This window comes from Mirounga angustirostris, unplaced genomic scaffold (assembly GCF_029215605.1).
Source record: "Mirounga angustirostris isolate CCGP_5_RB_7025 unplaced genomic scaffold, mMirAng1.0.hap1 SCAF_1, whole genome shotgun sequence".
In the NCBI taxonomy this organism is placed as follows: Eukaryota; Metazoa; Chordata; class Mammalia; order Carnivora; family Phocidae; genus Mirounga; species Mirounga angustirostris.
In genome coordinates this window covers 8702486-8720108 of record NW_026991709.1, presented here as the reverse complement: position 1 = coordinate 8720108, position 17623 = coordinate 8702486, and the positions used below count along the sequence as shown (strand labels likewise).

The window sequence follows — 17623 nt, the reverse complement described above, 5'->3', positions numbered from 1 at the left end:
TGCCATAGAAATTTTTGGATATACAGTTGTTTGTAATATTACACAAATATTACACAAAATATCGACCTTCAGATAAAATCTGTTCCAGTGTTTGTTTTGCAGTTTAAGTGATCATTGTTTTTATTGCTACTGAAGGAATTATCTGAAGCTGAAAACCAGTTTAAGAGGATGATTGAACACTACCCCAATGAGGGACTTGATTGCTTGGCCTACTGTGGAATTGGAAAAGTATATTTGAAGAAGAACAGGTTGGTAGAAACTATGTTCTTTTACACTCAGGTTGGATAACTCAGTTGGAAGTCTAATGTTGTAGTGGAGGTCCCTTTTCTGGAATTATATTGTTATCTTCTCTGTGGCAAACTATTATCATCATGTTTGCTTGGAGGACCAGCATTTCTATATCATTAATTATTAAAATATGGCCAATCAGGGACGCCTGGGTGGCTCAGTCATTAAGCGTCTGCCTTCAGCTCAGGTCATGATCCCGAGGTCCTGGGATCGAGTCCCGCATTGGGTTCCCTGCTCGTCGGGAAGCCTGCATCTCCCTCTCTCTCATTCCCCCTGCTTGTGTTCCCTCTCTCACTGTCTCTCTCTGTCAAATAAATAAATAAAATCTTTAAAAAAAAAAAAATATGGCCAATCAGTTCAGCTCCTAGTGCTTCCTTATTTTCAATCTCATAAGAAAGTCAGGAACAAAATGATTTGACACAAAGGATTTTGTATTTTTTCTGTTAGTATATGTCACTTATAAATGGTGACCGAATTGATATAAATTAATGCTTTACAAGTCTGATTGTATAATTTCTTGGTTACCAAAATATCTGTTTCCACTCAAAAACCTGTATGAAGTGGTTTTAATATGAGATAGATATCTGTTCAAAGACATCATGAGTTAGGAATAAAAATCTCTTCTCAGAACTTTTTCTATAGTTGGAATCCCTACTCAAAGTTTAGTATGTAGTTGTTCTGCAAGCATTTCATGTCTTATCTTCCCAAATTGCTGTATGACCCTTTGGGGTTAGGATTATGCATTGAGCTTTAAAAAAAACTCCCCTGTTCACTGCTTGCTTGGACAGCACATAGACTAAAATCGGAATAATACAGAGAAGATTAGCATGGCCCCTGTGCAATGACGATACACAAATTTGTGAAGCGTTCCATATATTTGGCATAATAAAACTACCATTAACTGTGAAACAACAACAAAAAAAAAAATAAAAAAAAAAAACTGAAACAACAATAACAAAAAGAAAACCAAAAATCTCCCTGTTCCTGCATTTTTTTTTTTTAAGATTTTATTTATTTATTTGAGACAGAATGAGATAGAGAGAGCATGAGAGGGGGAGGGTCAGAGGGAGAAGCAGACTCCCTGTTGAGCAGGGAGCCGGATGCGGGACTCGATCCCAGGACTCCAGGATCATGACCTGAGCCGAAGGCAGTTGCTTAACCAACTGAGCCACCCAGGCGCCCCCTGTTCCTGCATTTCACACCCAATATATTGGTAGGTGTGTTAGATTACTTTATAAATAAATAATTATTGACTGATTGAATATCATTCATAGCTTTTAATCTTGAATTTTCATCTGTCCTTTTAGGGAAATTTTTCTTAAGATTTTTATTTTTAAATAATCTCTACACCCAACCTGGGGCTCAGACTCACAACCCTGAGATCAAGAGTTGCATGCTTTTCTGACAACCAGCCAGGTGCTCCCAAGGGAAATTTTATCAGACCTTTGGGACTCTTGGGAGCCCAGTCTTGGAATGTGCCTAGAACTTCCTTTATAGATTTTTTTAGAGATTAAAGAAAGTTCTTTTACTTCCAGAAGTTACTGTGTGACCAGGCTGAATTATATTAAGAATCAAGTAGAGGGAGGGATAGTGAGGATTTAGCAATCATCTGTATAGGAACAGCAAATGAAATTAATTTCAAAGCTTGGCATAACTTATTTAAGATACACGTTTTTAATGCAGTAGTCACATGTAATTATTCATAAGATCTAGGAATATATCATAAATGTGTAACATCATGGGAACTATGGTAAATGAAAAAGTCTTTGCCTTTTTTTTTTTTTTTAAGATTTTTAAAATTTATTTATTTGACAGAGAGAGGCACAGCGAGAGAGGGAACACAAGCAGGGGGAGTGGGAGAGGGAGAAGCAGGCTTCCCGCCAAGCAGGGAGCCCAGTGTGGGGCTCGATCCCAGGACCCTGAGATCATGACCTGAGCCGAAGGCAGATGCTTAACAACTGAGCCCCCCAGGCGCCCCTGTCTTTGCCATTTTGAAAAGCGTTTACATTTTAATTTCAAAATAATATGGTGTGGGGTTCAGTGTCTGATATGTTGGTTTTTGCTGTTGTAATGTGCAGTTTCTGGTAAAGTCCTGCTCTTATCTGTCATTTTATGGTTGATGGTGGTCTAGCTTTTCTGCAGGTGAATTTTTCTTACCCATAGGCAAAAAAAGTTCTTAAATTGGAAAATCATTTCAAGATTGGAGAAAGCAAGAAACCTTTCTTCTCTAGTCTGAAGAGAATAATAAAGACTTGGTTAACTTTATAATCCAGTGTATTAATATTCTTTTGTTGAATGGACTGTGGGAATCTATTGACATTTTTTAAAAACATGAATCAGAACTAAAACATTTCATGTAGTTAAAACAATTTACATACCCATTTATTCTTTTTTTTTTTTTTTAAGATTTTTTATTTATTTATTTGACAGAGAGAGACACAGCTAGAGAGGGAACACAAGCAGGGGGAGTGGGAGAGGGAGAAACAGGCCTCCTGCAGAGCAGGGAGCCCGATGTGGGGCCCGATCCCAGGACCCTGAGATCATGACCTGAGCCGAAGGCAGACGCTTAACCGACTGAGCCACCCAGGCACCCCTACCCATTTATTCTTTTAAAATACTTTACTGCTTTATGGTTGAAGAAATATGTCCAGCATACATGATCTCTCTAGATTTTTTTCAGAAGAGTGGTTTTTACTAATAGATGTCCTAATAGAGTTGAGTTTTAAAAAAATATATTTATGATTAATTAGTTCAAGTGAAGGGTTGTCATTTCTCTGTAGGAATCTAATTAGCTTAGTAAATGAAACAAAAATGAAACAACCAAATTATTCAATTTTCTGTTTTAATTGTTGGAAACTTTTTTTTAAAAGATTTTATTTATTTATTTGACAGAGAGAGTGCAAGCACAAGCAGGGGGAAGTGGCAGAGGGAGAGGGAGAAGCAGGCTGTCCACCGAGCAGAGAGCCTGATGCAGGACTCTATCCCAGGACCCTGGGATCATGACCTGAGCCAAAGGCAGATGCTTAACCAACTGAGCCATCCAGGCGTCCCAATAAGTTACAACTTTAAAAGGACTAGTATGCACCTACCATAATAAAGCCAGTGTCCAGGCAGATTTATTGTTTATATTACTTTTATAGCAAACAATGAATAATGCCTTCTTTTTTTTTAGTTTTTATTTTAATTCTTTTAATATACAGTGTTATATTAATTTCAGGTGTACAACATAGTGATTCAACATGACTTTGTTCTTTTTTTAAAGAACATAGAGGTTCCATTGAATATTTCTGAACAGCGATTTATCAAATGTACTCCTCTTAGTAAACTTGAAATTTCTGTAACTTATTGTGGGGAATGAAAATTCTTTTTTTTTTTTTTTTTAAAGATTTTATTTATTTGAGAGAGAGAGAATGAGAGAGAGCGAGTACATGAGAGGGGGAGGGTCAGAGGGAGAAGCAGACTCCCCGCTGAGCAGGGAGCCCGATGCGGGACTCGATCCAAGGACTCCCAGATCATGACCTGAGCCGAAGGCAGTCGCTTAACCAACTGAGCCACCCAGGTGCCCCGGGAATGAAAATTCTTATCACAGCTTTAATACCTTCTTTCTTCATAATTATGACTTTAGATTTCTAGAAGCTCTCAATCATTTTGAGAAAGCAAGAACCTTGATTTGTCGTCTTCCTGGAGTGTTAACTTGGCCCACAAGTAATGTGATTATTGAAGAGACTCAGCCGGGGAAAATAAAGGTAACCATTTATTTCTTCAGAGACCTTCTTACTAATTAGAAAAGCCCATCTGCACTGACTGACTCGGGTATCAGAAGACAAAGAGGTAGGGGCACTCTGTCCTCAGCATCCCCACATGTGTTTCCCTTTAAAGACTAGTGATAATCACTAACATTTGTTAAATATTTCCTGTGTGCCAGTCACACAGCTTCCATTTATCATACCTTTAATCTTTACAGCAACTCTACAAGATGAGTACTATGATTATTCTCATTCTACTGAAGAGGAAGATTAAGTTAGGGACATTAAGTAATGATCTCAAGGTTAAACAGCTAGGAAGTAGTGGAGGTGGGACTTGCATCTAGGCATTCTGATTTCAGAGCATTCATTATTAAGTAGTATGATTTACTGCTTGTACTTAGAGAAAGGTATAGCATTGTTGTTTCATCATAGTGACTATAATTATTAAGATGGCACTTGAGGACTTGGAAAATATAAATTTGGTCTTGTATCCAGAGACCTAGGATGCTTTGCTAGTTCTGGAAAGACTAAATTATGTGTGGATTGACTAGAGTAGGCCTTTGCTTGTGGGAAACCCTGGCGTGTATACAGAACTTGCTTTTGGCTAAAGCTTTTAAAAGCTTAAAACTCAATAATAAAAAGAATTTGATTAAAAGTAGCCATTATACTGGAATTAAAAAAATAAAAAATAAATGAAAAAGTAACCAAAGGATCTGAATAAACCTATCTGCCAAGAATTTCTGCAAATATCCAATAAACCTGTGAAAGATGTTCAACAGCATCAGCTATCAGAGAAATGCAAATTCAAACCATAATGAGATACAACTTCACACACTAGGATGGCTGTACTCAAGAAGGCAGACAATCGAAAGTGTTGATACATATCTCTGGATATGTCTCTGTATCAGAACCCCTATATGTTGCTGGTAGACATGTAAAATGGTCTGGCAGCTCCCCAATAGAGTAAAGATAAGAGTTACCATATGACCCAGCAGTTTCATTCCTAAACTTATACAGAGAAAGGAAAACATGTTCTCACAAAAATGTGTACGTGGTATGTTTATAGCAACACTATTCATAATAGTAAAAAGTGGGAACAGCTCATGTGTCCATCAGCTGATGAGTTGTTAAATAAAACCATTCACAAGCCATTCATAAAACCATACAGTGGCATATCCATACAACTGAATATTATTTGCCCATGAAGAATAATGTACTGGTAAGTACTACAGCATGGATGAACCTTGAAAACATGCTAAGTAAAAGAAGCCAGACACAAAAGGCCACATGTGTGATTGTATTTATCCAAAAATTCCAGAATAGGCAAATCTGTATTTAGAGACAAAGTAGATTAGTGGTTTCAGGGGGGTGGGGATTGGGAGAAAATGCGGAGGGACTGCTAATGGGGATGGAGTTTTTTGTTGGGTGATAAAACTGTTTAAATTTAGACTGAGGCAGTGGTTGTACAACACTGTGAATATACTGAAAGCCACTGAACTATATACATTTTAAATGTGTAGATTGTGTGATACGTGAATTATATCTCAACAAAACTGTTTAAAAAAAAAAAATCACTGATGTTCTCTTTATAGTAGATTGGGGTGGAGACAGAGGAGCTCTTGAGAACAAAAAGCCGGCCCTGGAAGCATGGCACAAGGGTCTTGGGGGCTTCAGTGGCAGTGGGATAATTCTTCAGGGAATGCACAAGATGAATCAGGATGGTAGGATCCCAGGTGAAGTGACACTGGGAAGGAGGAGAAGGGTAGATTCCTAAGGGTTTTTCTACCTCATCTAACTCCCTCTGAGTGCCTAAAGGACATTTCTAAGAGCTATACCTTGTCAAATGAGGCTTGATGATAATAACATGGGATAAAGTTTTGATTCTGACTCTGAAATTCTGAAACTTCCTGTTCAATCTTTTTTTCCAACTTTATCTCTGGATATGTCTATCAGCCTTTTTTTTGAGGGAGAGAACACGAGTGCATGCGAGAGAGAGAGAATCTCACAACCCTGAGATCATGACCTGAGCCCAAATCAAGAGTCAGGCGCTTAACCAGCTGAACCACCCAGGTGCCCCGTGTATCAACATCCTTCTGAAAAAGAAAAACTAAGGGGCGCCTGGGTGGCTCAGTCGGTTGAGCATCTGCCTTTGGCTCAGGTCATGATCCCAGGGTCCTGGGATCGAGCCCCAGGTTTGGCTCCCTGCTCAGTGGGGAGCCTGCTTCTCCCTCTCCTCCTGGCTTGTGCTATCTATGTCTCTCTTTCAAATAAAGAAAATCTTTAAAAAGAAAAACTTTAGAAGTTATATGTAGTTTATTCTTCGCTAAAAAACATTTTGTCATTCATTCCTATGCTGAAAGTATTTTGATGGCAAGAGGTTATTGAAATCATAAGCATTTTTATTGACAAATTAGTATTGTGATATTATTTTTGTTTATTTTTGTTTTAGATGCTGTTAGAGAAATTTATTGAAGAATGCAGGTTCCCTCCAGTGCCAGATGCCATTTGTTGCTATCAGAAGTGCCGTGGATATTCCAAAATCCAGATATATATAACTGATCCAGACTTCAAGGTATAGGCATAATGTACATACTGTACATAATGAATGTACAGTAGGACAGTAACTTGTAGAATTGTGCCTTAAAATGGATTCAGAACAAATTCTGTAACTGGAGGTACTCAAGTTCTCTGCTGTCGGCAGTTTTATGTCCTCTTGTCTACCCTATCCCCTGGACTTCTATAGGTCTGCATCATCTCATTTGGGAACCCAGAGCCACTAAGTAAACACTGAGTGCAGGGGTAGTCACCTAAGAAGGCAGGCTGGCTAATTCTATTTCCCCTTTCTAGCCACTGTTCATATAACTTGCCTATTTCAAAGGAGCACAGGAAAGAAAATGAGATTATTACTTCGGACCGGTTGCAATTTTAATTTCTTGTAAAATTTGAGTCCAGGAATCTAAAGGCTGTTGTGACCACTGAATTATCTCCTGGAGACCTAAGTCTGTAACCAGGTCTGGCCCTTAATTGAGTTCCTGGGCCTTAGTTTATTCAAGAAGATAGTTACTGCCTATTCTCCCTGGTTAGTAGATCAGATGAATGTTTATGAAATATTTGATACTGTAAAGGATAATACGTCTGTACGCTATGGAAATGAGTATGTCAGTCAAGTTCTCTGCTCTAGACTAGGCGTTTAGGGGTATAGAAGCATTGTACTTCCCCGGGAGAGAATGTGATGTTTAGTTATATTTGCCTGGTTAATGCAGACAGCTCTCCCTTTATCTTAATATGTGTGTTGTGACTGTGAAAGAAGAGTGTGTATGTGTAGACATATTTAAATGTGTATTTAAACACTGTTTTAAACTCCTAGGGTTTTATACGAATCAGCTGCTGCCAATACTGTAAAATAGAATTTCACATGAACTGTTGGAAGAAGTTGAAAACAACAACTTTTAATGATAAAATTGACAAGGTAAGTTCACATAGTCTGGATTTTGTAGTGTGTGTAATTTATGTTGATTTTTTTCCCTGAGAATCTTCAGGAAAAGTTTTTAGTGAATATAAGTTCCTCTCTGTGCATTCTAAACATAACTAAAAAGTTTTAAATGATAAAGTAGAAAGTCAGTTTTTCTTTTTATTTTATACTGGCATAAGGGCAATAACCATAGAGGCCTTTAATAAATTGTTTAACCAGTTTTTATATTAGGAATCTTATCAAAAATAAAAGTTTAAATGTCTGATGTTAATGTTCTGATGTAGAATTAGGGTCTCAAATGTTTTATTTTCTCCAAACTTAGTACTGCCACTTCTCATTGTGGTTTTTCTTAATTTAGAAAGATAATAATGTTAATTACCATTAGCTAGATAATCTTGAGAGAAGGCACAATTTTGTAATCTTATTTGCATTCGTTTCTGATTCCTATAAGCTATGGACTTTAAAAAAAAAAGAAAACCATTTCCTTTTTTAATTAATTAATTTATTTTCATTATTATGTTCAATTAGCTAGCATGTAGCACATCATTAGTTAAGAAAACTCATGTAAGCCCCTATTCTTGTTGGAGAAAAGAGTAAGGTGCTTGTGCTAGGTATTTATTAGCAAGAGGAATTATTCAAGTTTGGTAGAAATAAATTCTCACATTTTATGCATTTTCACATAGTTAACTAAAGATACAATGATATAACCAAATAATTGTTGCCATTGAGTCAATTTTGCTATATCTTTGTCTGACATTAACTCAGTTTCTCTAGTTACACATGCACCCTTAGTGCTCTTAACCATTCCCGTGAGTTAAAACACTCCCTGTAAATCAGTCACCTTGCACTAGGATATACGGAAGTAATACACAACCCAAGTATCTTGATTTATAATAAGAAAAGTTCATCTCTTGCTTACGTTTATTGTCCTAGAGTTCTGCGGCTGTGGGCCAGCAGCTCTTGTCTGTGTAGCTGTGTTCTTTGTTTCTGAATTGAGGTTGAAGAGTGACCGGAACATTTTCCCGTGGCAGAGAGTAAAGAGCAATGGCCAGTCTATTCAGTGTTTCTTAAAGCTTTTGCGTGGACATATGTACATTATGTCAGCTCACTCTGCATTGACCAAAGCAAGTCACGTGGTCAGCCCTACAGCTGGAAGTATAATCCTTCTACAAGGGAGGCTCTGAAAGTCAGAAGACAAGGAGCAGGGACTTCCATTGCCTCCCTAAAGGAGGTTTTAGACATATCTTGACTATTCCTAATGGTTAAAATGGTATACATATATAGATTTATTCTAAGATATAGCACTTGTTTCTTTAATCAAATAGGATTTTCTACAAGGAATTTGTCTTACCCCTGACTGTGAAGGAATCATTTCTAAGATTATCATTTTCAGCAGTGGTGGTCAAGTTAAATGTGAAGTAAGTATCTAATAGAGGGGAAATATTACCAAATTGTTAACCAAAATGTTTATAACTTTTAAAATATTTAAATTTGGGAAGTTGTACAATTTAGATCTTGTGTTTTCCAGGAGAAATGTTCTTTAAGAAAATATAGGAAATATTAGGATGTCAGAATGTATCTTTGCAATGAAGGATTCTCACATTCTTTCATTTCCTAAAAGAGGAGACTTTTTACATTTTAGTTTTACTGTGTTTATTCTTTTCGATAATCTTTCTTTTCTTTTTTCTTTTTTTTTTTTTTAAGATTTAATTTTATTTATTTGACAGAGACACAGCGAGAGAGGGAACACAAGCAGGGGGAGTGGGAGAGGGAGAAGCAGGCTCCCTGCTGGGCAGGGAGCCCGATGCGGGGCTCGATCCCAGGACCCTGGGATCATGACCTGAGCTGAAGGCAGTCCTTAACCAACTGAGCCACCCAGGCGCCCGATAATCTTGTTTTCTTAATCCCCAGTAAACTTACAGGTATTAACAAGGGTGGAGTTCTTAGGAAGGGGGAAGAGTGTTTTGAAGGATTACCTTTCACTTCACTATATGGGAGTGTTAGGAGTGGGTTATTCTAATGGTATTTGTAGTTTATTTGATCTGCTTACTCTTAAATTTTTTTTTTTTTTTTTGAGCTTCCTAAAGTGTGTCTACTCTTTTGTTCCTCTTTCCAGTAAATTGTTTTGCTAAAATTTTCTGGGCTTTTGTTTGGGTCAGAACATCATCCCTGTTCTCTATCAAATTGATTATTGACTGTGTGTGCTTCTGAACTGCTTGTTACTTGTGGTTTGTGCTTTACGTCTTGGTAGTATGAGACAAATTTTGGATGTCTTTGTTTTATTTAAAGTTTGAACACAAGGTCATAAAAGAAAAGGTTCCTCCAAGACCTATTCTGAAACAGAAATGTTCTAGGTAAGATTTTTAACAATTAATTAGTAGTTTAATGATGTCTATTAGAATATAATTCTGTTAAATGCAGATTTCTAAATTATGCTATTTTTTAAATTGGCTGTATACACATATCCAAATAAGTGGTGTTTAAATGAATTTTATGGATATTTAAAACTTAAAGAGAACTAGCCTATGGTTAAATACTAAAAGCTTGAATAAGAAGCATTATTTGGTGGTTGAATTTTTAAGTAAAATTATGACATTTGAGGCTGTGAAATGACATGTTTGATTAATAGCTTTGGCATTTAGATTAAATTTACATACCTAGCTCTCCGTTGTTTAAACTTTAATTTTATCTCTCTTCAGCAAACATTTTTGAACCAATGACTGTTTCTCACCCTGAAAAACTCAATATACTGTCAAAAATATTCACTTCTGTATATATTGTTTAGATCAAATAATTCCAGTCCTTTTTTTCTTCTTCTTCTTTTTGGTCCTGCTTCTTGTCCTCTATTCCAAGAAGTGATTTTTTTCATCATTTGTGACCAAGAAAAAAGAAAAGATGAACAGAATTATTTGTTGAAGAGAATTCATTGTAAACCATACCAACCAAATTCCAGTGTTGTGGGCCATTATTGGGATGTGAAAATAGTATTTTACTGTAGGATCTTTCTTTGAAATGAGTGTACATATGTACTATCTTGCAGGGTAATTTATACCATTTTTATTTACCCTAAGCAGTAACTTATATACATGAAAACATTTGTGCAATGTGTGCATGCCACCCTTAATTAAAAGTTACTCAGTCATTGAGTTCTTGCTTTCATGAAGTAAGTACCCTAATTTTAATTGAACATGTGTCAACGGTTTTTGATATTAAAGAGAAGATGCAGGCCAAGTTCTGAATTAAAAAGGAAACTTCTAGCTTACTACTTGGAGAATGGTTTCTGTAATAGGCAGATAGTTAATTGAGTTTATAACAAAGGTAGATTATCACTAATTGTAAATGCTTATCAGCCTAGAGAAGCTAAGACTGAAAGAAGACAAAAAATTGAAGAGAAAGATCCAAAAAAAGGAAGCAAAAAAATTAGCACAAGAAAGAATGGAAGAGGACTTAAGGGAAAGTAATCCACCCAAAACTGAAGAGCAGAAAGGTATGCTGAAGTCTAAGGCATGATGAGAGTAATATCTTCTTTCTTAAAAGCATAAGCATAAATATCCGTCTTATTGAAATCTAAATTTCAATTCATATCTTAGTACCATCATTTTCTTGTGTTGCTCTGAGATGGGGAGAGTTTGGCATAAAGAGCACTGAATTTGGAAGCAGTACATACACAGGGATAGCGGTACCCTAACTTGAGGCAAGATCTGTGTCAGTTTCCTCATCACCGAAGTGAAGGTGGAAATAATAGCTGACATGCATATTGTATGTTTGATAGTGTTCTATAAACTCCACTGTGCAGATTTAGGTTCTAAAACATTGAACATGAATTAGCTACTAATTATCTGAAATAATGCTGAGTTCAAATAAAGAAGCAGTTCATAAAAGATACTGTAGAGATTACCTAACCCAGCCTTCTGTTTTACGTTTCTCTTGTTATTATTCCCTGATCATCATGGGAATGTGATTATACTGTTCCTGTGAACATATTTACTTTCAGGTTTTTTTCTTAATTAATAAGGGTTTTTTTTTAATTGAGGAATGAAGGACATTATATGAGTTTCAGGTGTACAACATGATGTATATTCATTTATATTGCAAAATGATCACCACAGTAAATCCAGTTAACATCCATCCCAATACATAGTTACAGAATTTGGTTTCTCATGACAAGAACTTTCAAGATCCACTCTTCTAGCTACTTTCAAATATACAATACAGTATTGTTATTTTTTTTTAAAGATTTTATTTATTTGACAGATAGAGACATAGCGAGAGAGGGAACACAAGCAGGGGGGTGGGAGAGGGAGAAGCAGGCTTCCCGCCGAGCAGGGAGCCCAATGCGGGGCTCAGTCCCAGGACCCTGGGATCATGACCTGAGCTGAAGGCAGACGCCCAGTGACTGAGCCACCAGGCGCCCCTTATTATTATTTTTTTTTTAAGTAGACTCCACACCCAGCGTGGAGCTCAGTGCAGGGCTTGAACTCATGACCCTGAGATCAAGACCTGAGCTGTGATCAAGAGTTGGACACTTAGCCAACCAACTGAACCACCCAGGCACCCCACAATATAGTAGTATTAACTGTAGTCACCATGCTGTACATTACATCCCCGGGACTACTTTCAGTTTTCAGTTGAAGGAAGTTATTCTTTCTCATTTTCTACTGTGATGACTGTTCCCAAAATGAAATACTTCCTCTTGTTGTTTTTATTTTTTATTTAGTATTCCGTTAATGTTTCACAAATCAATTAAAATTATCTTTCCTACTATAGAAGTCTCCGGTAAATGTTTGTGTTTTAACTTTGGATGCTTCAAGATGCTAAATGGCCATCCATTAGGGAGATGCCTGGGTTGGGAAGATGAACTTCTGAGTGATTTTCCAGCTTGGAATTAACTCCATGGGATCCTGTGGTTTAGGATCCAACAATAAGATGAGTAACATAACAATAACTAGCAAATATTAATTGAATTCATAACTAAATGATCCTTTCAACTCCAGAAAAAAAAACCCTTTGCGTTCTTAATGATTAAACATAGTTACTGAATATAAAGTATAGGTAGTGGGGCGCCTGGGTGACTCAGTTGGTTAAGCAACTGCCTTCGGCTCAGGTCATGATCCTGGAGTCCCAGGATCGAGTCCCACATCAGGCTCCCTGCTCAGCAGGGAGTCTGCTTCTCCCTCTGACCCTCCCCCCTCTAATGCTGTCTCTCTTATTCTCTCCCTCTTAAATAAATAAATAAAATCTTTAAAAAAAAATAAAGTTTAGGGGTAGTGATGAGGCTGGGTTAGGATTGTTGAACTTCATTTTAGAGGAACTAAGTTTTTAGATGTTACATGAGTGGTATAGAGTGAAGGAGATAAGATATTTTTGATATATTTGATTTAATGTGAACTTTCATATCTTTTGAAAGGTATTGTTAAGTATATTCCAAATTTAAAATTTCTTGAGTTTATTTAAAACATTAAGAATCCATCTGAACCATATTTTATATTATTATGTAATGTTCTATTATTTCTTTCTCAGTTTATATCTTTGCAAATTGGTCCGTTGCTCACTTTAGCTAACCACTTTTATTTGTCCTTAGAAACTGTAGACAATGTTCAGAGTTGCCAGTTCCTTGATGACAGAATTCTGCAGTGCATAAAGCAGTATGCTGACAAGATAAAATCTGGTATTCTGAACACTTCCAAGCTTCTCAAAGAATTGCTTTCTTGGAAGGTTTTAAGCACAGAAGACTACACAACCTGTTTTTCTAGCAGAAATTTTCTAAATGAAGCAGTGGACTATGTCATTCGTCACTTGATTCAAGAAAAGAATAGAGTAAAGACCAGGATATTTCTGCATGTTTTGAGCGAGCTTAAAGAAGTGGAGCCAAAATTAGCCGCCTGGATCCAGAAACTTAACAGCTTCGGTATGCCACTGAGCTCTAGAGCTGCGGCTTAGTAGGAAGGGTGGACATCGGCCTCTGATCCCTTTTCGTTTTTCTGTCATCATTTATGATTTTTTAAAATGTAGGACTACAGATTTGTATGGTTAAAAGTACTATTTCCTCCCAACTCACAATTTAGGTTATTTTATAGATAGGTTACAGTACACTTTCAAAAGGTGTAAACACAAGAAAGTTTAGTCAGAAAATCCAGTCCTGTATTTTGCTAAACTATTTGTAAATGTGTAAACGAAGTGAATCCTAGGCAGGTCATGGGTCAATAGCGCCCCCTGGAGGTGGCTGTCTGAGTGCCCTCCGGGATTGTGCAATTCTGTAGTCAGATTCCTTGGAAAATTTAGAGGAAGAATGGATGGAACTAATTGCTTAGGATCACTGAAGGCAAATCTGTATCTAAGGATTATGAGAAAAATACGCTGAGGTTGAATCTCATGATTATAAAACTCTGCTACTGTTCCTGATTTTCCTAATTTGGTGGAAGAAGACCCTGCCCTCCCCCCAAGGAGGGTCTTTGCCCAAGGCCATGCAGGGACTGCAGAAAGCAGCTGCAGATAGAGTTGTGGTCTAATACTAGATTGAGATTTCTCTGGGTACGTACCAGGGCACTGTTTATCTCGGTGACTGTGGTGGTAACTGGCCTCAGATAGCGGATGATTCAATTGGCAGCTGTTGGATACAAGGCCAGTGGGAGCTACAGCGGAGCAGTCCAAAGGGTGAGACTGCCACACCTCTGCAAGTCACCCCCACCTGTTGGAATTTTTAGGGACATGGAGCTCTTAGAATTCTAGAGTTTCAGAGAATATATTGATAAATTTCTGTCCATAGAAACAAAGGAAGATGGCAGGAAGCTCAGCATAGTTGATAGCTAAGTGTTGCTGCTTTGAGCATAGGTCTGCATGGGTTTCTGGTCCCAGAAAATCACTCTTCGGTGATAAGGTTGTCATTTGCATCTATTAACAATCAAATAAGTAAATTATAATGTTATTTTTAACTTTAATCTGCTTTGGAAGATAGATTCAGGAGAAGGAAGCTTTCTGGTTATGCTTATGTGGGCAAGAGTGCCGGCCACTGTTCTTTTAGTGTACTGTAGCATTTGAGTGTTATAGCTCACTGATGGAAATGTTAATGTGTCCTTTTGATATAATTCACATTTATTCTGAAGATTAAAGGCATTTTAATAAGTATATAGGTACTATTTAAAGTTGCGGTTTTTATTTTTAAAAAGTTCTAAAATGACTTCAAGCATGTTAATTAGTAAGATTATACTATATGCCTGATGTACAGCTCATATTTATTTATTAGAGGCCAGTAATTTCCCATTCCTGGAATTTTACTTCCTTCTCAACAAAAAGTCTATACTGTAGGGTCATATCATATGCATATTTAACATGAGAGGTCAGTTTATATGTGGGGTGTGGGGGAGAGTAAAGTTTTAATACTAGAATTGACCTCTTGCCTTCCCTTCAATGAGCACATTTTTCATGCAGCAGGACCTCTGCAAGGTAACTGTTTCATCTGGAGGAAACAGCCATCCAGGGTAATTTTGACTCAGCAGTCTGCTTCATGTGCTGAGTGAGAAACTATGGCTGACATAAGAGGCGATTGTGCTGTATTGGATGTGGGTGGGAAGATGGACCAGAACTAGTCTTTGCCTTTGGTAGCTGTGTTAGTAAGGGTAGGGGCTCACCATCCCTTCAGAACAGTGCTGTGAAGTTGCAGCCATTTCTTTTTCTGATTTTTTAGAAGGTGGAATAAAAGTGGGAATAGTGACCATCCTGAGGGAAAGGAGTCATTAATGGAGGTGTTGGGGGGTTTGTTTACCCCTTTCCTGTTGTAAAGGCTCTTGGGAAGCATTTGCATATTCTTGTTACTATGGAATATATGTAGAAAAGCACTAAAATCTTGCTGGTTTGTACTGATTAGAATGAAAATCTTTTTGAATTAGTAGAAGAGTTGTTATATTTTTACAGGAATTTAATGCCTTGTTTTCATTGCCAAAGTCTAATAAAAATGACCATAGAAGCTTATCATATATGAGCTATTATGTAAGAAGCCTTTGGCCCACCTTATTCAACTAATAGATAAGAACTATTGTAATTAGCATATCATTAGGTGGTATTCCTAAAATGCAAAATAGCTCGAACAAGTTTGTAATCAGATATGTGTTTTCACTGAAAATGTCGGCAAACTATAACCGAACTGCTTTCAGAGATGTAAAATTGAATGTGATTTTATGGTATATGATTTTCCCTTTTTCTGATTTGGGTTTTGTTTTTTTTATAGGTTTAGATGCCACAGGACCTTTTTTTTCTCGTTATGGAGCGTCTCTTAAGGAGCTTGATTTTAGCATCATGACTTTTCTCTGGAATGAGAAATATGGTCATAAACTAGCTTCTATAGAAGGAAAGCAACTTGATTACTTCTGTGAGCCAACATCACTGAAGGAAGCGCGGTGTTTAATATGGCTGCTAGAAGAGCACAGAGACAAGTTCCCCGCACTGCATAATGCTCTAGATGAGTTCTTTGACATAATGGGTGTGTGAGCTGAGTTTCAATTTATATTATATCTGGGCTGAGGGGGGAAAACAAATCTGTGAAGAACCTAGCTTATTTAATACTTGGCAAAATAGTGAGAATTATTATGGTACACCTGCTTATTTGGGCAAGTAAGTGATTAAGAAGAGTGCTTTTTGTTTCGTTTTGATGTCATAAAATGTTTTTACTCTGTTGAGCTAAGTGTTGTAGGGGTGCTCAGATGGGTGTGTTACACTAATTGCACACCATACTGTCCTCATCTTAGATACATTGACAGTATCATGGCAAAGGTTGCATATTAAATGGACAGAATTTATCAGTAAATGGTTTAAATTGTAACCTTCAAGAAAACATCGCCCTGCAGAGGAGGTGATATTTGCAGAATCTAGAAATAGCACAGCTGTTGTAGTGGGAAAACTTAGATTGGGGTGGGAAAACTTAGACTGGGGAATCGGGAAAAGTAGGCTGTGGCCCAGCTTCTGCCCTAATTCAGTTCATTAGTTTTTACTACTGCTTTAAGGCCCCTGCCCGAGCTGGGTGTTAGCCAGGAACTCAGAAATGCTTACGCTAGTCCCTGCCCTCAAGGACCTTATATTGTGGAAAAGGGAATAAGATGAACATACAAATAACTAATATGGACATAAGCTCAGTAAGAGAGGACCAGAAAGAGTGCTGGCGGTTCAAATGGAGGATCAAGCACTTGGGTTCTTCCTGGGGAAGATGGAGCCTTGGTGCAGGGCTAGAGTCTGAGCTGTGAACATGGATGTAGTCGGATTGGTGGACCTCAGACTTAGAGACATGGGGTTGAGAGGAGTTGGGTCACCTGTTTGGGTAGCAGCATGGAGTCCCAGTTTGGCAGAAGAGGGTGACTAGCCGTTAATTCCTTAGCTTCTCTTGGATCTTAGTTTCTTCATCATTGAAGTTACAGGATTTGGGGCCAATGGTCTGTGTGGTCCCATTTTGCTTCAGAATTCTAACATTCTTAGATTCTAAACTGATTTTAACTTCTTCTCTTTGGTACTTAGTGTGTGTCTTATGATACCCCTCCCCCCCTTTGCCCTCAGCATTCCTCAGTACCTGCTTTACGGACTGTCAGGAGTTAGACTTTTAAATTTCATGCTTTTTTTTAAAGGGCACATTAAAAGGTCTGGCCTTGTACAAAAGTATCACACATTACAAAGTTCATATGTAAAAGGAACTAAGAAGCCTGCTTTTGTTGTGGTTCTTAGGAAGGAGCACTTTCAAATCTAAGGTGGCTTTATTTTTCCAAGACACAGCTTCGTGACTGGAGGCAACATGCTACTTGATAGCCTGAACTTATTGCCATCGGTTTGCTGCTGCTGGTAATACAATGCTATCCAGCAACTGAGCTTATAAAACCTGATGCTTGGATCACACAACAAAATAACTAAAAAGGACACCCTCTTAGTGTGCATTTTTTTGTACCCCAACCATGCAGTCCATCTGGCTGACTGTTCCTCTGCTTTTAGTCATAGTCTGAAGCCACCAGCCAAATGACCAGCCATCCCAACAGAGTTTCCCCTCTAATAGCTCTGCTTCTCACTCTTATCCCAGATATTTTCAGTTTTATCTCTTTTCATTTAAAGGGATGATTATATTTCTTAAAACTTTTCAGAATCC

The 17623-nt window shown here is 37.5% G+C and overlaps 1 protein-coding gene and 1 non-coding gene across 16 annotated transcripts in view; both read left to right on the top strand.

The window, feature by feature from the left end:
• Positions 1–17623, top strand: part of TTC3 (tetratricopeptide repeat domain 3) — a 119017-nt gene that overhangs the window by 58359 nt on the left and 43035 nt on the right. For 14 of the 15 annotated variants that reach the window (XM_045902462.3, XM_054504092.2, XM_054504091.2 and 11 more), the window contains 9 exons: positions 136–248; positions 3914–4034; positions 6484–6606; positions 7402–7503; positions 8832–8924; positions 9796–9860; positions 10857–10993; positions 13088–13414; positions 15731–15982. In XM_045902462.3, coding sequence (XP_045758418.1) covers positions 136–248; positions 3914–4034; positions 6484–6606; positions 7402–7503; positions 8832–8924; positions 9796–9860; positions 10857–10993; positions 13088–13414; positions 15731–15982 — 1333 coding nt within the window. The remainder of the gene's footprint in view (positions 1–135; positions 249–3913; positions 4035–6483; positions 6607–7401; positions 7504–8831; positions 8925–9795; positions 9861–10856; positions 10994–13087; positions 13415–15730; positions 15983–17623) is intronic. The other variant, XM_064578899.1, reaches the window with a different exon arrangement.
• On the top strand, positions 1065–1167 carry LOC123834970 (U6 spliceosomal RNA). Its single transcript, XR_006788545.1, has one exon. It is a non-coding gene; the product is annotated as a U6 spliceosomal RNA (small nuclear RNA).